Source organism: Nelumbo lutea, chromosome 3, assembly GCF_056320005.1.
Source record: "Nelumbo lutea isolate HS-2025 chromosome 3, American lotus-T2T, whole genome shotgun sequence".
In the NCBI taxonomy this organism is placed as follows: Eukaryota; Viridiplantae; Streptophyta; class Magnoliopsida; order Proteales; family Nelumbonaceae; genus Nelumbo; species Nelumbo lutea.
The window spans coordinates 38,309,710-38,330,817 of record NC_142686.1 but is presented as its reverse complement, the minus strand read 5'-3'; the positions used below and the strand labels follow the sequence as shown (position 1 = coordinate 38,330,817).

At 39.7% G+C, this 21,108-nt stretch overlaps 1 protein-coding gene and 1 pseudogene across 1 annotated transcript; one reads left to right on the top strand and one right to left on the bottom strand.

Moving 5' to 3' along the window:
• Positions 1–496: 496 nt before the first annotated feature.
• Positions 497–7,425, top strand: LOC148864329 (L-gulonolactone oxidase 2-like). Its single transcript, XM_088975273.1, has 3 exons — positions 497–1,262; positions 6,140–6,395; positions 6,551–7,425. The coding sequence occupies exons 1-3, from the start codon at positions 522–524 to the stop codon at positions 7,363–7,365; spliced, it is 1,812 nt and encodes a 603-aa protein (XP_088831399.1). The 5' UTR covers positions 497–521; the 3' UTR covers positions 7,366–7,425.
• Positions 7,426–11,684: 4,259 nt separating this feature from the next.
• Positions 11,685–13,098, bottom strand: LOC148864328 (protein BRANCHLESS TRICHOME-like; annotated as a pseudogene).
• Positions 13,099–21,108: the final 8,010 nt, after the last annotated feature.

Below are 21,108 nucleotides of genomic sequence, written 5' to 3'. Positions count from 1 at the left end.
TCAACATTAACAAACGCGATAGTTCTCCACCACAGCCACATCTAAAGTGCTGCCATTTCAAACTGATTCTTGAATTGATTTATATAGAAGTGACAAATAAAAAAATATACATATGACACCTGATGGATATTTCTGTTATTTCATTTATCCGTCATTATGTGTTAACAGATTGGGACTTATTAGATAGAATTTGAAGAAGAGACATTTTAAACTTGGAAAGCTAACTTTACACAACCCCTAACCCCTAAAGTAAGTAGAGCGTAAATTTTTGAGAGAATCTGCAATGCAATAGGCCTGTCCTTACTAATACATAAATTTGTCCTAATAAAATCGATGTCTTAATGGTCTGGCACTGCCAACATTACACCTGTACTCTAACGATCGTACTTGTTCTGTTACCCTGGTTCAGATTGTATGTATCTCTGACCAAAATATTTGGCATCACCGCGTGCTATATTTGCCATATATACAGTACTGATAGTAATGTCTAAAAATCAACGGAGAAATACCGACAGGCCCAAATGTTAAATACCACCGACATTACTTTCTTCCAACAGTTAACGATCATGGCTGTAACAGAAGGGGCTTTTCTTAGGCATGTTTTCTGGTCACTGAATCTCCTTTTACTATCCCACTTGGTGAGAATGAGATGCAGCCCTCCGGAGGATCCAATAAAATGTTCACCACCAAGTACGAGCAATTGCACGATCACCAATTCATATGGCGCTTTCCCCGATCGAAGCGTGTGTCGAGCGGCCGAGGTGGTTTACCCAATGTCGGAGGAAGAGCTCATATCAGTAGTCGCCAATGCTACGATGAGAAAGAGAAAGATGAAGGTGGTGACACGTTACTCCCACAGTATACCCAAACTGGTTTGTCCGGACGGCCAGGACGGCTTTCTCATAAGCACCAAGTATCTCCGTCAAATTTTGAAGGTGGACGCAACGGCGATGAGGATGACCGTGGAAAGTGGTGTGACGCTGAGGGAGTTGATTGACAAGGCAGCAAATAAGGCTGGGCTGGCGCTGCCTTATACGCCTTACTGGTGGGGCTTGACGGTTGGTGGTCTCCTTGGCACCGGTGCCCACGGTAGCTCTTTATGGGGAAAGGGGAGTTCTGTCCATGACTACGTGATCGGCCTTCGAATCGTCACTCCTGCCGGACCCAACCAGGGTTATGCTGTGGTCCGAGTCCTGGATAACAGTCACGATGACATTAACGCGGCTAAGCTGTCGCTTGGGGTCCTTGGGGTCGTTTCACAGGTAAACCAACTCTCTCCCATTTCTGTTTCTCTCTGTTAATTTGGTTGCCTTCCTCATACCGACCTCACAGCACTGTCCCAACGGAAAAATAATAACACACATGTTCTCGGCTGTGACGTACCGTGAGATTGGTGTGAGGATCCGATCCGGACTCGTTAATTAATTTGGGGTTAGGGTTACACTGGAAAATGCTAGTGTGAAACAAGTATGAGTCACATACGGCCATTAATGGATTCTGAATGTCCAATGCTCCATTTGACTATAAAAATTCTAATATCTAATTTGATATTGTGTATAAATTAATTATATTGGATTTGGATGTTGGAACCCAAGCCCGTGTTGCCACATGTCCTGAAATGAACCAAAGAACTGTTGCTTTCCTCACCAACCAACCTCCTTGACTTACCCCGACAACCCCTTGCTCACTAACTTAATCGGGGACATACCTCAAGACCTTCCCATTTTGTAAGTCTACGAAAATAGCTCGGGTCGACCGTTAAATTTGGATCATCCTCTTGCTTTTTATCTGTTGGTTAGATTTTGACTACAACAAATTGACGTCGTTTATGGGAACTGAGCAAAAAAGCTATATCATCCTACTTCTGAAGACACACACCAACACCAATGGGGACTCCTAGAGCCAACCCCTCTCCTAACTAACCAAGGAACACCTTAATAGCCAGATAAGATTCCAAGCATTCGATTGGCTAGTGCTATTGCATTGGCAGCCGAACTGAATAATCACTCAAGCTATCAAAACAAGTAGGGCGGGTACCTTAACCACCCAACCACTCAGTGCAACTACAACGATATATGACCAGAACCACCCTAGAATAACCATAACCCTTGAGCCTTGAGTAATCAAACATATCATCTAGAATCTCAACATGACAAATAACAAGCTCCACGGGTGCGAAAGATCCAAATTGACAACCTCATCTAGACCCTGAAGGCTCTAAATTATGGATGTTACACCCCTCTAAATGTCTCTCAGATGCAAATCGTGTTCGAAGCTTGAGATCAACTTTTCCTTACGTGGCTTCACAATCTCAAATCTAAGCAAGGAGATTAGGACAGATATTGCAAATTTGATCGAGACCATAGACACGACACCAAGAACTGTCAAGAGCTAAAGAACGAAATTGAGCACCTCGTCCAACAAGAATAGCTCAATCATCACACCTCTCATAAATGACAAAAGAAAGATAAGACAAAGGGACAAGCACAATATCCCGATAACAAGCCAACGAGAAATGTAAGACATATCATCTCCGAAATATGAAGCAGCCTTGGCTTTCATAGTGATGAACTCACTAATATTGCCTGTATGTTCCAATTTAAGTTTTAATAAAATTCGATTTTCATTACAAATATCTTCCTTTACAAGCATGATGACTAGGCCCTGAACCACCAAGGACATAGACCTAAATAAGCTAGACTTAACAGGGAATGGCGGTTGAATACCAAAGCCGAAGCCACCTAGCTACCAGTATAAACCCACGAAGGCCACTCGATGGAGCAATGGGGTGGTCAGCCCTGGTTGTATCACCTAAGTTATCACGACAACCAAGCCACCACCAAGCGCACCTAAAGACTTAATTGAGTTAGGCCCGGTAGGGAATGTAGCCTAGCAGTTAAGTCGCCAACTTGGACTTTGTCGACGAATGGGTTGCACTGATAAGCCAAAAGTTGGTTGCCAATATAAGCTAAACTCACCTATAAGGTTTAGAAGGTTTAGCCAAGGAATTGAACAACTCAAATAGAAAGGATCTCATATAGGTTAGCTGAATAGACCAACATAGCAATACCAAAGAGTTGAGCCATATCAGCCATCAACTTGACTTGCAAAGGCCCCGGGTGAGCCACTTCGACAAGTCCACTCAACCAGGCCAACTCGGCTTTCAACCGTGTACAAATATAATGACCTTATATATGCCACCTCAGTAAAGAAATTAAGGAAACAACTAGGTATGTGGGATTCAAGTCATAAGAGCTAATTTCAAAACAAAAGAGAGGAATCACTCGAACAAGGGTGCACATGGTTAGTCCTTGGTGTAACAGACTCCTCAACAATGAGAGATTTATGGTTTTCGCAAGTGTAGGGATGTTAACACCCAATTTTTGCTTTGTCCCTTCACTTTACCTCATACCCTCCTTTTAGAACCCCAAACTTGAAAATATAACCAGACTAACTTGAGACCTGTCAAAACCCAAAAAATCCCCCTTTAAGTGAAACCCCATAATTACGTGTTGAATTTCATCACCAAACTCTCATTGGATGCACAAAACCCATGAAAATTAACCCCAAATAGAAGAGAAACCTTTCACCAAGAATGAAAGATTGACTGAGCACCCTTTTTCTTTCATATCTTTGCCCTTTTTCATGAAGAAGTTGTCTTGAAGCCTAAGTTCTTTGATTGGGCGAATTTCACACATGTTCCCTTCTTTTCTCTATAAATAAAGGCCCAACTCAAGCTCTAAGGGAAATCTTTTAAAGAACCATCAAAGAGAGACTTAAGAAGCATCTCTATCCTCTATAGAAACCACATTCTACAAAAAATCTCCAAGCACTTGAACCCCAGACTTCAAATTTGCCTCTCCTGTTTTCAAACTGGAGATTAGCAACCAGAAGCACCCCACAACTCAATAACTCATGCAAGCATCCTCCCAACTCATTCCGGCTATTAGAGAACCTTTATTAAGGTTACACACATGGGAGGTAAGCCTCTCACCCTCCCATTTAACTTAAATTCATATTCCTATTTTTCGTGTGGTTCTGAAATACTAGAAGTCCTAAAACCATGGAGAACTCACATTCTTAGTTTCCTCCAGTCTAAGAAAATGAGATAGAGAGGCGAGGGTCTTAGGAAAATTAGTACCTAAGACCTAATGGCATAACCTAAAATCAGTTTGGAAGAAGTTGGGAGGGTTTTTCTCCAGATTTCATAAATTCTTAGCAATCATTTTACTAGTTTTTCGTTAGAAATTGAACCTAAACCACTCTCGTTTAGGCTACTACAATAACTTGGAGAGATGGATGCCTAACACTTCCCTCTCCCAATCCTTGTAATCCAAAATGTATCGGTTGAGTGCCTTAAATGTGGAGAAATGAAGTCACTATCAAGAATGTAAAATCAAAATTTTGAATTTGAAGTGAGGGCCCATTTCCTTTGATAAATGGGTGGTAACTGCCTTTGTTTGAACCGACCATGAGCTTTTTGAAGCTCACAATGGGTGCAAATTGGGTGGCTTGGCTCACTATCGAGCTTAAGCATAGTTGAGGTTGAACATATGAGATTTTGAGTTGAATTGAATTCTAGCTCATATTTCTATCTCGAATCAAGCTCAAGCCCGAACATGAGCCTCATGTTTTTCTATTGAGCCGAGCTCAAATAGCCTAATATTCAATTTGGCTTAGCTTGAATCCACCCCTACCTAATTGGACTATTCTCAGAAGCTCCTTATACAATTCTATGTATTTGTGCCATGTAAACAAACTCTTTATCTAATTTAAACTGTATGTCAATTTAGTTAAGTACCCTCTAGTGAACCTAATTGGTTTACTTTCTCCGTTTATACGACCCTTGTAGAAAACTATGTATATTTTCCCAACCTTTTTTAGTAAATAAGCTCTTCAGTATTAGTAGGGCTGCAAACTGTAACAGATTGTCCAAATTAAATGAATTCAATCCCATTAAGGTTCATCCAAATTTGGTCCATTTTATAATTGGATCTAATATGGATCCACCACTATTCCATCCGATAAATTCAATTTGGTTCATCAATTTAAATATACATTGCTCATATATACTTGAAATTTATAGTGTATCTATTTATAAAGTTGGTTTGAATGTTGTGTTTTCACCAAATTGTTATGTTCAAGTTCCATATATGTTATATTTTGATCCATTTAGTTCATGAAATACAATCAGTCTAGTCCATTTTATTAATAGTATATAATATTTTTGATCATTTTCGTTTAATTTATTAACACCGTTTAATATCCGATTGCAATACCAATTCAATTTGAATTCGATATAAATCCAATGGCTATGATCCAATTCAAATTTGAATACAAACAAACCTAATTACCAGAGTAAAGACAAATACAAGATGGAACAGAACAGAACAGAACAGAAGAGAAAAAAAAAAACAGAGTAAAACAACACACCACAGCAATTAGATCTAGAACCTAATAGGACTTGGAGAACTCACATTAATACTTGAAATGTCTTTAACCAGAACAGCTGACAGCCATCTTGGGAGAACTTCAGTGAACTGAAACTCCGCATGCATCCATGATCCATCCCTATGTTGGCCATTGCATGAGCAGCTCCACTGGGGTCTCTAGAGTAGGAATCCAATGTTGGAACTTGACAGACCTACCTGCACCTGCACTGCTGCACAAAAAGACTGGATATCTATGCACAGGAAGAATATATAATATCCTGATGACCCGAATCATCCACACCAGTAAGGCTGATTACAAGCCACATATTATCAGTTTCAAAAATAGCCTTATTCATAGAGTCAACAACAAATTTTAGAGCTTCCAGCATAGCTTTGGCCTCAGCAACAAGAGGCGAATGAAATTGACAAGGACCAGACCTATTGGCTCCCCAATAGAATGCTTTAAAGAATTTTTTGGCATTAGCAGAACCATCATCAATATTGATTTCAAAGCTCCCACTTCAGGTGACTTCCAGAAAGAAACCTGACATGACTTGGTCTTAACCTAATAATGGTTTGCTAATCTCAAATTCAAGGTCTAAGATGTTTCCACTATTGACCTAATGGCAAAAATCACATCCAAACTTGAAGTAATACTTGGATCCTGGAACTAATAGATGTGGAAATCCTCTGATCAATCGGCCTAGGTTACATTCGAGTTGCAGCCTCTTTTCAAACGGTCTATCACCAACTTGGTAAAAAGCGACTCAGACTTGGGAGAACAGGCTCTTAACTTCGGCAAACAACACGAGTATGCAGACATGGCATGGTATCCCAGTCAACAGAAGGTAGTCTACCGAATTGATGACCGGGTCTCCTCCAATGTCTCCGGTAATGGATTCAACAACTTTATTGGATTCCGTTCCACGCCTTCACTCACTTTGGCAATGATAAGATCTACAGGTATTCTACAATCATTTTCTGGATGATATATATATATATATATATATATATATATATATATATATATATATTCCCTTACACTCTTCCAGTGCATGAACTGTCGATTGTTCTCTGAGTTGAAATTAACCTCCCCTGTACGTTGTTTGTATAAACAGAGGAGACTCAAGAATCAACAAGCGATGCGGATGCAAAGTGTCTCACTTCGCAGATAACAACGTCCACATTGATTGCTAATGGATACGGGCTGACAAATGACGGTATCTCTTTTACTGGGTATCCAGTAATTGGATATCACAACCTCCTGCAAGCATCTGGAACCTGCCTTGATAGCCCAGAAGATTCCCTCGTCACTGCTTGTCCATGGGATCCCAGGGTTAAGAGTCAGTTCTTTCATCAAACAGCGATTAGCATTGGATTAAACAAAGTTGGGAACTTCATTGAAGACGTGCAGAAGCTAGTAGCCATGGAGCCCAAGGCCATGTGTGGTTTGGAGCTCAATAATGGGATCTTAATGCGATATGTGAAGGCCTCCAGCGCCTATTTGGGTAAACAGGAGGATGCAATTGACTTTGACATGACTTACTACAGAAGCAGAAACCCAATGACCCCTAGGCTCTTCGAGGACATACTTGAAGAGGTCGAGCAGCTTGCACTGTTCAAATATGGAGGGCTACCACACTGGGGAAAGAATCGGAACCTTGCATTTGATGGTGTAATAAACAAATATCGGAATGCCAGAGCATTCTTACAAGTGAGAGAGAGGTATGATCCCTTGGGGCTATTCTCTAGTGAATGGACGGACCAACTTCTTGGATTACAGAAAGGGGTAGCTATAAACAAGGAGGGTTGTGCTCTGGAAGGTTTATGTATATGCTCACAGGACATCCACTGTGCCCCGGATAAGGGTTACTTCTGTCGAGCAGGTAGAGTGTATAAGGATGCCCGGGTTTGTACACGCTTGATCTCTTAAATGAACTAGCAATTCCTCAATTTGGACAATAAATTTATGAATCAGGTATCATTATTAACAGTTTGCAAGCAGTTCCCCTGATTCTTTGAGTGGAACTGGAACCAATCTAATGGTTGATGAATTGAAAAAACAAAAACGTCTAGAAGATGTTTGTCATGTTGTCTTCGCTAAAGAGACCCAAATAATATCAAAACCAGTGAAAATATATATTTCCATCTCTCTCTTGAAGATCTTCCAGAGTGATCCATATCCAATCTGTTTAAATGGAATTATGCATTTGGTGGGATCAATACATGGGATAAAATTTGATTCAGGGCGGAAGGAATATCAGCATAAAATCCGTTACTGGAATATGCACTTTGGCTCGAGAAATAGTCCTGAAGATTACAATACTTATACTTTTAGTGGTGAGTATTCCCGCCTGTCACGCTGGTGACTCGGGTTCGATCCCCGGCAACGGCGTTATCATGTTTTGCCAAAAATGTTATGAAATTGAAATATCACTACTCACGAATTTCAATTTTTTATTTTACAAAATAATTGATCAAGTTTCTCCTATTTCCAACTTAAATCATGTTTACAAAAAAATGTTATGTCATTCACTAAGCCAGGAAAAAAGTTACAGATCTTAGACAAAATTATCCTCTATTCAAAATATTGACCCTCTAATGATATTGTGACTCATGGCATTGGATAATATTGGAGTGACACCTCGACTTCACGTAAGCAGATCCCAAGAGCACCTCAGACATTTCACAACTGCATCAACGACCTTGGTATCACCCTGGTAGGCTGAACTACGAACAGCTAGGCAAGATCTTAGGTCGGCGTAAGAGATGACCTGCTTTCATCGATCTAAGCTGACTTTGGTAGCGACTTGCTTAATGTGCTGAGTGACTTCCCTTTAAGAGGACTATTGCCTCCGAATAACCCGGTATCACAATACCACGCTGGAAGAACTAGTTATCAATTTATCACCCCACCCACTTCGAGTGGGATTGGATAAACATTACTTGCTTACATGGAATCCACATCTAGTATGAAAACACCTCAGAACCAGATAGGTCAGAGATCCCAGACGCATTTCATGAGGCTTATGGCAACTCGCCTATATAAGGGCCTCACCTCCAACCTCATAAGGTACATGCAATTTAGCACTCAAGCTCTCTAGCTCTTTCTTGCTTTTTATCTTTTAAAAAACTCTAGTTCGCTAATTTAAGCATCGGAGTGCCCACAATGGGTAAAATAACACAGGTACTATGATCTTTTCTCTCTTTCCTTACAGCTCAACCAAGCGACCCATCTAGCCCGACATCCAAGCTATCATTTAGTAATGACCTACTAGATCGTGCACCATCAATTGGTGTCGTTTGTGGGAAACGCTACACAAAAGTCGTACTCTCACACTTTCTTTCCAAGTACGTCTTCAATGGCATCTTCTAACAACACTCCAGTCAATAACCATGTTAACAACAACAACTCAGTCATAGGGGGCAGGACCAACCCCCTGTGCACCTCGAGATCCCCTTTGTGACTATTAGACAGTTCACTATTCCCCTGACCTTATTAGGTGTCCTCGTCATGCTGAATCCCAACTTTCCTCTATCTAATGTGGGCGCGCCTCTCCCGCCAATCAAGCCCTTAGCAGTTCCTATTGAGATCGATGCGCGCTAGTTCAATGAGTTGATGTAGTATGTCCTCAAGACAAACCTGTAGATGAGAACATGGGAAGGTCATTTTGCTGCCCTAATGGGGATGCAACAACAATAGCAATAGCAACAACACCGGCGAGATCAAGCTACTGAGCATAACGACGGCCAAAACTAGAACTAACAGCTTGGCAATAAGAATCAGAACCTAGTTCTTGACCCACCTCGTCGCTTCGACAACCAGAACCAAGTCCCAGTCAAGGAACAAAGTCAGGCCACAACATCGATTGGGACTGAAGCCACCACCTCGACCGAAGGGTCACGGAGAAGGCACCATAGACGCACACGTCACGCCCTAGGAAAAAGCTTCCTTGCCCCAAATGACAACGAGGAGGTAGAGAAAAAAGAAGGGAAGGAAGTCACCTCGTCAACACAACCAATGTCTCGGACTTCACCACTGGCTGATGAGATCCTCATGGCCCCACGACCGAATGACTTCAAGGCCCCTAGCCTGGAATCCTACTACCGGACAACAGACCCAACCAACCATGTCGAGATCTTCTAGGCCCTGATGTAGCTACACAGGGTAAACAACACGAGCCTTTGGATGGCCTTCCCGACCACTTTCTAGGGCATAGCTTGGATGTAGTATTCGGGGCTGACCGCGGGCTTTATCAAAAGTTGGAACCAGTTCGCTGACATGTTTATTACACACTTCGCTACAAGTAAGCAATGCCTAAAGTCCATGACCTATTGCTCAATGTCGCCCAACAACCTGACGAGAAGCTTCGAGATTAATTAAAATGGTTCAACCTAGAGCAACTTCACATTCACCTCGACCCAACCATCGAGCTCACTGTAGTGGTCAACGACTTCCGACACCCTAACTTGCACTGGGAGATCGAGTTGAACCCTTCGGCCTCTATGGAGAAGTTCTTTAACCAAGCGGTCAAATTTACGAAGGCCAAAGAAGCAATTGGATCCTGATTGGAGTTGAATGGCAAATGGAAGAGGTCATAAGACGAGTTGTGGAGTAGCAAACAGTGATGGAAGAGCAAGTCACCAAGGCACAATAGGTCCCCCTACAACCGACATAGTAGGTCACCGCGAAGAAGAAGCAGGTCTTTGTATAAAAGTAGTAGATCCTCGGGTCAGTGTTCTCGCACCCCTCGGTACAGAACCATAACTACATTGTGCTAAATGTGAAGAGGGGGGGAATTCTGGTGTAGATCAGGATGACCAAGTACGACATATAGCCATCTCGGATGATAGAAGACCCCACCAATAGGAACTTGAACAAATATTGCCACTTCCATCAGGACATTGACCACACGCTGAGAAGTGTCATAACCTCAAGGACGAAATTGAGGAGCTAATTTGTCAAGATTTTTTGAAGCAGTTCATCAAGTGGGAGGATTGAAGCCGACCTGCCGACCAGCCAAGAGAAGTGCCATAGTAGAGCAAGGACTAAAATAGAGACCAGCCTCCTCGAGACACACCACCAGTAAAGCGGCCCATCTGTGGTGTTAATAGCATGATCATGGGAGGGTCCACAATGGTAGGATACAACACCTTGACAAGAAAAAACTTAGTTCGGGAGCTTGAGCATGAGGATGAGAACCCGCTGAAGCGACCTCGTGTGGAGGAAGATATTTACTTCACCGAGGATGACGCTAACGGGATCTAGTATTTGTATGACGATGGCCTCGTAGTCAAGTTAGTCATAAACGATTTTGAGGTAAAGCGGATTCTAGTCGTCTTCGGAAATTCGGCCGATATCTTTTTTTTGGAGGCATTTAAGCGGGTGGAGCTTGAAAGGAAGGACTTGCAGCCGGCCGATGTGCCCCTAGTCGATTTTAGTGGAAGAATGGTCCGGCCTCTAGGACAAGTGGGAGTGCCAGTAACAGTAGGATTAATACTATATTTAGTACACTTCGATAACAACCTTTTAGTAGTTGCGATGCCCTCTCCCTACAATGCCATTTTGGCCCGACCTATCTTGCATGCCCTCTGAGTAGTGGTATCAACCTACTACCTATTGATGAAGTTTTTGACAGATTATAGAGTAGGAGTGGTGCAAGGTGATCAACTTGAGTCTCGCAAGTGCTACGTGGCCGCACTGAAGGATTCTGAACCACTGAATGGGCCTTGCTCATTTCTTCTTAATCAGTAGGGATGCCAGTGGGCTGAGTTAAGTGGTAAATCCTAGTTTAGAGTCACGTCAGCATTAATGGAGTTTTGGGTTGGATTCGGCTGAGGTCAATACGATACGAGACAGGATTAACTGAACGCAATAGCTGTTCGACAGGCTGTGGGGCCAATGATAATCTCCATAACACACCAGCCTTTAAATACATGGGGCCATGACCATTCAGCCTCTCAGTGGTTCCACAGTCTGCTACACAGCCAATGCCTTCAGCAATTCAGCTAGCTAATCAGAATTAGATCAATACATGCCAAACCCCATCGATTTCGGTTGAATCATATGCATTTAATCACTAATCCATTCATTTTCCAAGAATCAAGTAATCTTTAAATTTCAATTTCAGAAAGACACAAGTCATTTTGTTAATTTTCAAGAAAAACAAGCAACAGGTTCATCATCTTGATATCAGTCTACAATTATAAATATATATATATAGTACCTATCTCCAGTTTCGTCATAAAACTATACAAACTCAACATCCCTTTTTTTCTCCTTTTTATTCATCGAGAAATTTAGATGAAGTGTCACTTGCAGATGTAATTAAATTATCAAATACAAAAACCAAAATTATTAATCACAGAGGAACCAAGGAAATATTATGAATGCGCAGAGCGAATGACAAAGAAAAGAGAGGTGAAGCGGAAGATTGATCAACCCACAATGAGATTATTGGTTGGGATGGGGCTCTTCTGTCTCAGTATAGAAGCCGAAGCTGAGACCTTTGACATTCTAGCTTGGAACCCAGATGATGCCTTCCTCTAGAGCCAATGGCTCGAACCACTTTGGGAAATTCCACGAACCCTTTGATCCCTCTCTTTATGTGAGGATTTTCTGCTTCTGGTGATGCTCTTCTATGGTTTGTCGTCGAACGAACAGCACCGCTATTTTCAGTAGAATTCGAATTCCCACATAAATCCAAACCCATGGTTTTGGAATCATTAGTAGTAACAGAATCAGTAGTGGTAGCTGTCAAGGCACCCTCCCCTGTGTGGTTCTTCAGCTCAACTTTGGCTGTTGATGCATCAACTGAAACACCTTTGGATGATAACTCTAACAACTTTTCCTCAAAGAGAATCTTTGCTTCAGCCAGCTTCATTTGAACTCTCTCTTCCCGCAACACCTCAGCCACCCTCAGCATCTTCTTCTCCTCCTCTATCTCTCTCTTCATCCGACGGATCTCCTCCTTATCGGATGCAATCTCCTCCACCAACTCTTGGCAAATACGTTCCATGACTTGTCTTCCTTTCCTCTCCTCTGAGAGCTCTTTGGTGAGTCTCTTGTTAAGGGACTCGACCTTCTTACGAACCTTGCGTTCCAATTCAAGCTCTGCTTTCAATTCGGCAACCTGAGCTCGAACGTTGTCAACCTCGGAATCCATGACTGCAGGTTTGAAGAAACTGAGACCCCAAAGAGAAACGGCGATCTTGCGAGCCGAGAGTGGAAGTTGGGGACGACAACGATGGTGTTGATGATGACGTTGATGTTGATGCTGTTGAGAATAATAAAATGGGTTTTCGTAAAGTTTCCAGCTAGGGAAAGTGGTGGTGGCGCTTTGGATTCTGAGATCTCCTGAGCTTCTAATCAACTCCATCATCTCGTCCATAATGTTTGTTCTTCTTTCTCTGATTGATCGATCGACTGTGTTTTTCTTTGATACTTTTTCTCTTTTTCCCACGGCAGATTTCTCTGTCAAGACTCAAGAAAGTAAATGGGGTTGGCCCATATCTCTCCAGCCATTTGCTTTTTGCTTCGGTGGATCGTAGGCGATGTCACATGCACCTTGCCTCTAAAATCTTAATTAAAGCTGGGGAGGTGGTGACTGATAGATATAGACCGGTACTCGTCGGTCGTCGCCCAGGTTTCAAGAGTTCAAACTTCAAACTGCTATGGATCGGTCCATGTCTTCTTGCTTCCCTTTAATAAGATGAGGGTAAATTACAAAGATCCCCCGCTATTATGGGCAGGTCGGTAACATATTCACCTGTACTTTAGCAAAGACCCCCTGAAGTTTTACATTGTGACAAATACCGCCTCTATTAGTGTTCTAACGATTTTATCTTTTAAATTTTCAAATTGTCATTTTTAGAGTTCGACTATGATACTGAAAAGATACCATATCCAAAAACTTCTGACCAATCAATAGAATCATAAACGTAATAATTAATCAGGTGTTATTTATCAAAATTCATAGGTGAATTCTAAGGATCAACAATTCTTGAAAATATTTGTTCTCATATGGTTAAAATAGTTGGGGTGTCATATAAGTTCTTCCCTTTGCAACAACAATAAAAATGCCTTCTTCTCCAATAATGACATAAAAGAAGCAAATGAATTTTTTAGTATTGCTAGCGGCGATGATGTGCTAGATATCTCTTTATCGATGAAATAGTGGCAACAAATTTTGATGAATAACAATCTAGGGTTCTCATCAAATACTTCTCCAATGGTTTGCTTATATAGAGGTTTCCTCTCTGGGTTTTTAGAGTTTCTCTCTCTCTATTCTGAGAGAGTCTTCATCTCAGGGTTTCCTTGGTTATTTCTCTTCATCCACCCTCTCCCTCTTCTATCATTATTCTTTCATTTTCGTTGGTTTCCGTTGTCCTTCTTTAGTCTTCGTCCTCCTTCTGTCGTCTCAAGGTTTCCTTGGTTTCTAGAGTCTCCATCGTCCTTCTTCTGTCTTCGGTCATTTTTGGGGTAACTCCCCTTTCTTTCCTTCTCCCTCTCCCCCTCTCTTCTCCGTTCTTCTACGCTTTTCTGCTTCTTTGCTTCTCTGCTTCTCCATTCTTCGTCTACTTCTCGTTCTTTCCTCTCACTCATTCTTCTCCTTTATCTTTTGTTTTTTCTTTTTGTTCTTTTATGCAAGGATTTTGATACAAGAGACCGACTCTTCCTTGAAGAATTTGGTGTTGGGCGATAGCCTTCATCGCTTCTTTGGCTTTCATCATTAGTGGCTTTTTCCAAAGTGTATTTCACCGGCGGTTACAATTCTAGATGATTACAATTCTGGCAATTACAGTTTCAGTGAGTACAGTTCCGGGTGGCTCTAGTTTCTTGGTGCGAGTGGCTACTATCTTTATCCTTCACTTTCGGTGGTTGGAGATGCACTCAATTGTTTATTCTATTGATGATTTTGCCTCACCTTATGACGATTGTAGTTCTTTTTTTTTTTTATTGTTCTCCTTTATCCACAATCTATATTTTGTTCTTTTTAAGGATTTGTCTATGTGCTTTTTTGCTTGGTAGTGTAATTACTTCCCTGTATTCTTAAAGTTTCTTTTAATTTGAATGAAATGTGATTTTTGCCTTAAAAAAAATGATATGTTTGTATAAATTAAGGTTTAGGAGAAAATCAGAAAATAAATAAAGAATAGACACAAGGGAGAATGGTTTTGCCTATTTTCGTTTAAAAATGCCATTTCAAAATCCTTAAATTAGAAAAGGGTATTTTGATAATTTAAAGACTTCCATCAATGAAGAGTCTTTATCGTAAAAGTTTAGGGGGTTTGTCGAAAATGAAAGTAGAGGGGTATTTGTCTGTTTTTTTTTTTTTTTTTTGAAAATGAGGGGTATTTGTCATTGATAGGGATGGCAACGGGCCGGGTATGGGGCGGGGCACCCTCTCCCCGTCCCCGCCCCATGGCTAAAATCCCCGCACCCGTCTCTGCCTTGTCCCCTGTATTGGGGTAAAAATTCAACCCCCACCCCGTAACCTTCCTATTCTGACGGTCTAATTCTATTCTTGAATGGACGGGCTCTAGGGTGTGAACAAAAGAGAAAAGGAATTACACAATTACAAACAAAATAGCAAAGAAGTTGGCTGCCAGTGCCAGACTGAGGAACAGAGAATGAGAGAAAATGAGAACTGCGGTGGTTGGCGGTTCTATGGTGGCAGCGGCGCCCAACAGTCGACGGACGAACGAGACTTCTCAGTTTCACTAACTGAAAATGATTGGACGCTTGCAGATTGAGCCGCAACTCTGTGCTACAGCGGTCGCCGGTTCTACGGTGGCGGCGACACCAGGCGGTCGGCGAACGAACTAGACTTCTCAGTTTCTCAGTCTGCAATCGAAGACTGAAGTCGCTGAATTGAAAACGATTGGCCACTTGCAGACTGAGCCGCAACTCTGTGCTACGGTGGTTGGCGGTTCTACGATGGCGGCGACGCCCAGCGGTCAGCAGTTGTGCAAAGGTTGTGTAACTGCGAACTGCGGTTCTGCCTTCTGCGAGCAAACAACGAAGGTTGAAGTTGAACAGTAAAACACTGAAACTGAACGTATTACACTATTATTCTTACCCTAATGGTTTAATACATTTATATATATATATATATATATATATATATATATATATATAAGGGTATACTTGTAAATTACAATTAGGGTCGGGGCGGGTTCGGGGATTTACAGGCAGACCCATCCCCATCCGTCCCCGGTCCAGGGAAAAAAAAAATTCCTCGAACCCGACCCACATGCATTTGTGACCGGGGAAAATCCAGGAAGGATCCACATACATTTGCCACCCCTAGTCATTGACGCCATGGGTTTTTGTCATGGTTTTTAAAATCGGATTGGATCGAAAAAATCGGGAACGGTCATCTTACTGGTTCTGTTTTTCTCTAAAACCGTTTTTTTCTGCAAAACCATTAATTTTGGTCAATAAATCGTTGAACCGGCCGGTTAATAGTTTAAACCATTGAAATGGTTTTGACCATTTTTTAATTTTTAATTTTTAATCTTTTTTGTCAAAATGATTCATTCGACTTGATAACCAGACCCCTGACCGGTTCGATTGCCGGGTCGATTTTAAAAACCGTGGTTTTTGTATTATATGTCAAACTTCAACGATCCCATTCAATTTATTTGAAATTTTAAAATGTTGGGGTGTTTAATCATTTTCATCGCTATTTGCTACTGCCCATTCCTATATTAATTAGTGATAAATCTGATATGTATGGTGACTAGCAATTCATCATCACAAGCGTCCGCTAAGTGGGGAACAATTTGATCGTAAAGAAAAAGGAAAAAAAAAAAAAATATATATATATATATATATATATATATATATATATATATTCAGATATTCCGTTCCATTCGGGTATACAATCTATTTTCAACTCATGACAAATGAAATGCCGTCGTCCAGCATAACAGTTCATGATTTCAAATAATTTATAATTTACGGTACATTTGGTTTTCAGTTGGAATTGAAATGGAAATTAGAATTTAAAGTCAGTTGGAATGGTCTATTGTCATAGGATGGAATGCGTCTTTCCTCTCAAAAAAGGAGAGAATGTCATTTTATCAGGAATGAGAATGAAATTTCAATTCCCATAAATCAAATGGGCCCTTAGAGTAAGATGCAAGAGGCTTGGGTTGAATATTTCTTAAATTTCGAACTTGCACCCCTTAATTTAAGTATATGTTTGGTTTCATTGGAATTTATAGAGATGTCATTTATGACCATTTACTGAGAAGCCATTTACTATCTTAGTTTAAATGTTTCTTGTTTTTTTTTTATTGCTCATTATTTTAAATATTTATTGTTTTCCACCTCATATTGACACCCAAAAAGCATGTCACATCGGCATTTAGTTTTAAGAAATGATGGGGCATTAAGGAAAATAAAATGTTTGATGTTTCTCCCAATGCCTTATGCACAAATAAATCAAGCATTTTCAGTTTCTTAGTGCTTATTTGATAAATGATGAAATCAAAATGTGGCTTCATATACAATAAATACAAACACTCATGTATGTGAGGGCAGTTTTTCAATAAACACCACCAAAACCAAACATCCCATAAAGCTATTCAAAATATTTTTATGAAAGAACATTATTAATTAATACATAAAGATTGAAAAGGTACTAGGCAGCCCTTTTTTTACAACTCAGATTTCCTTCCCACAACCACAACTCTATCCACCTTACCCACATCACATCGCAGCTACACAGAAAACATATGTGCTTATACATTATTATACATGTGGAAATGTTCCCAAACAGCTGCAGTTTTTCGTGGATAGGTGTGAGTAGAAGGTTCAAAGTCCTTTTATTATGGGGGCAGTAATCCAGAATCCTTTTCAAAATGAACTTTTGTTGAAAAAGAGTTGAAAGAAGCGTGTAAGAGTCGAGATTTTATTTTGAGCTTTTGGCTAAGGTAAACAAAAATTTTACAAGAATTTGATAAATCTTTTAAAAATATAATCTAAAAGTCAAATACTTTTAACCCCAAAACATAAAGCCTAAAATTGAGATTTTGTGTTGTAAGAACTTTAAAAACACGAATCCTAAAGCTTATCCAAATGTAATGGTAAAATATTCATCTCTTTTCTCTTTTTTTTTCCTTTTATTAATAAAATTTATTTACTATCAAATAGCACAAGGGTAGTCTGATATTTTAAAATATTTAATCGAATATTCTAGCAAGTTAATTGATAGTACGCTAATATGGGCAAAGTGCTGAAAAACAAAAGGCAGAAGTCCAGGGTGGGTCTAAGCGTCATTATCCCCCCAATTACAAGGTAGCTGCCAATAATTTAATTTAAAATTTAAAAGAAAGAAAACACTGCAATAATGCCCTATATGGTAAACTAGAGATTTCAAGTTGCAAATTGCAGTTAACTTATCTCAAGTTGCAATAGTGCCCCTTACCAAGGTTTTACCCTTAACCTCTCTCAACTTCTCTTAATTAATGTGGAAAATGTTGGTATTGTCCTTGCATACTTTGGGCTCAGTTTGGAAAGAGTATAAATGCAAATACAAATATGTACAGCCTAAATACATTCAAAATAATATAAAATATAAGGTATTTCACTTTACATATTTGCATTTTGCATTTATACTCCTTTCAAACTCAGCCTTGTGTTTTTTATTTTGTCTATTTGTTTCTATCTCTCAGCCTCTACCGCTCAGTTTTATCGTTTTAACACATTTCACTTATTAACAAAAAAGAAAAATAAAACTAAAAAGAAAGTTGACATATATTTAATTTTTCTGCTGAAAAGAAAGCTGATTTCTGTTTTTTTCCTCCCATCTATTTAAGCTAGCAAGGGCCGGATAACTTCAGGTGAATTCACATCAGCGGCCACAGCACATCCTGAACTTGTATTTGGAATATCTCCCGATGAAGTCTCATAATCTCCTGTACTATCATTATCTCTTAATACAAGGATTGAATGTGTTGTGGGGTGCCCCCTTGTGGGGCGCTGATGTGAAATCAACTTCAAGCTAAGGTTCAAAGTATCAACACATATCGACTCGTATTGGCCGGTACGTATCGTTTCGGGACCCCTCCGATATGCCCCTACAGTAGGTGTATCGAGGGTCTGACCGATTCAGGGGTGGAGGAGCCCTAAACCGGCCCCCCTGAACCAGTTTCAAAAAAAAAAAATAGTATCGATTCGTCCATACACCGCTATCGGCATATCGAGCTTATCAATATTTTGAACCTTGCTTCAGTCATAACCTTTGGAGTCCAATAGTGTCCAACTGTTTGTATTTCCACTTCTCAAGGATCAGGAGTCAAGACCCATCAGCATAGCAGGTTAGCATTAGATAACCTTAATTAACGGGTTAACTTTAGCTGTTGGGGCCCAACAGCAGAGGTGGTTGAAACAGTTTCTGAATTAGGTAGGCTTATGGGCAGTTCACCTATTCACGCCCATGCTTTGGTTTTTAGTAAAAAATAAATTAAGATGTAATTACTAATTTACCTATTCTCAGGGTAATGTGGCATTCCCAAAAATTCTTTCAACACTATAGGCCGTTGACCCCAACAGCTAAAATTTTTCATCAATTAACAGTCTGATTTTATTATCCTTCTTGATTTTTCTGAAATTTTCTATTCTACATTTTTTTCCTTCTTATACCATTTAAATGTGATTCTAATAATAATGAGTGGTAACCAAATCCCTTACATAAAAAGTTCAATTTGCAGACTGGCTGCACGCCCAAACGCGAGTCAAGTTCGAAATTTCTCTCCAATAACATTGGCAGATGAATCTTCATTAATTGCCAAGAAACAACACGATGTAAACTTAATTCTAACCGAAGAATTTATCAAAATTCATGGATAGGTTTCGATTGGTCACAACTCTTTTCATAATATCTTTTTGGCATCCTAGATGAATAGATTTTCGCATCGGATGTTTCCGTATTTATCGGTAATGAATACCAATTGTAGCTAATTACAAAGAATGTGTGTAATGTGACATGAGAGGTATTGAAAGCTTTTTGGGAGTAGCAAATAACCGCACGCCTAGTGGAATGACATGAAAACGACCATATATTAGCTGCATGCTGTCCAAAGAAACAACAACATCAAGGTGTGGATCCAATCATTAATCATAGACAGCGGCATGAGAATTTTAAGTCCATTGCTTTCCCTTTTTTCCTTTTGCTTAAATTACTTAAATCTCCCTTAAAATTTTTTATCGTTGCTAAAATCATCCTTGAAGCTTGGTGCAATTACCTCTCATATAAGTAGAATCTCTTCTATTAGAATCCTCTAACAAGATGTATGAAAAGTGTCCAAAATACCCTATAGCTACTTTTGATCAAAATATTTATTTTTTAAATTTTCTTTTCATATTAACCGCTACCCAAAACCATTCCCATATCTTTTTCAAAATTGATTTATTGTCCAAATTTCCCCTTTATATCAATTCCTCAAAGGTTAATGCATAACTTTAAATTCCCTTTTTTCCTGTGGAACATAAAATTTGTATTCTTTCTTTTGTAGACATCAACCTTAATAGTAATTGCATGGGTGTTTTGGACATTTTCATGCCTCTTATTAGAGAATTCTCACAAAAAGGGTCTATTTGCAATTGTGTCAAAAAGTCCAAGGGAGGTGAGTATAATTACCAAATTTCAAGGGAGATTTCTGCAATGATCAAAAACTTCATGGTAGATTTCAAAAATTTTCCCCTTTTTTGAGAAATACATTAAAACAAAAGACAAATTACCAAACTTCAAGGGATATTTCAGAAATTTACCCTTTCTTTTTTTGAAAAATACATTAAAACAAAGACAAAATATATAGTGCAGTTCATATAAAGCAAAAAACTTGAATAAGTAAGAAAACAACCAAAATTGAATTCTTATGCCCCGTTTGCTTTTTGGTAAGTCACTTACAGGGAAGTACATTTACCCATGTTCTTTTATTTCACATATAAATAAGGCAATGACCATCTTAATCATAAAAATTTCATTATTAGAAGGGGCATTTTTGTCCCATCCATGTATTGCCAACTTCCCCTAGATGAGAAAGTTAATTTACTCACCTACGAGACGAAGTGATACCCAAGAAAATAAACCTTCACCGGTTACCACATAAATCTGAAAAATGAACATGGGTTTCTTGATCAATGGGAATCAAAACCCCATGGACCAACTTTCCCCCCTCTCAAAATCCAAAAAAGAACACCCCCTTAATGTTATTAAAATCTTCAATAGTAAGTACGTCTTATCAAACTTGAACCAATGAAAAATAAGTAGGTGAGGAGTAATATATTCCCACTCTCTTCTTAATCCGATTTGGCCCTTTCTAAATGGGAGTCTCCCATTGCCTTAAGGGACATACAATGAAACTTAAGCCTCCACATATGAATCCCCAAACCACTACCACCATGGCATCGATTATAATTAAAATGAGAAATTATATTGGTTCCTACCTGGTCAAAGGAATTGTGTCCAACCAAATGCATCTTTAGTTACAATTTAGTGTTTTAAGATTAGAGTTTTTAGATTTAGGCTATGGTTTAGAGTTAGCGTTTATAAGTTTAGGGTTTAAGGTTCAAGAAATGGTCAGATGAATCTAACCATGGTAGAAATGAATAATCTGACGTGACTCGTATGTGGCACTATTTTCTCAGAAAACAGCAATGGAA

What these genes read in the sequence shown, in the direction of transcription:
- LOC148864329 (XM_088975273.1), top strand. Translation starts at nt 522, where the DNA reads ATGTTAAATACCACCGACATTACTTTCTTCCAACAGTTAACGATCATG. An exon ending in TCCTTGGGGTCGTTTCACAG is followed by an intron (nt 1,263 to 6,139) that starts GTAAACCAACTC and finishes CAATCGGCCTAG; the next exon opens with GTTACATTCGAGTTGCAGCC. An exon ending in GGCAATGATAAGATCTACAG is followed by an intron (nt 6,396 to 6,550) that starts GTATTCTACAAT and finishes TTGTATAAACAG; the next exon opens with AGGAGACTCAAGAATCAACA.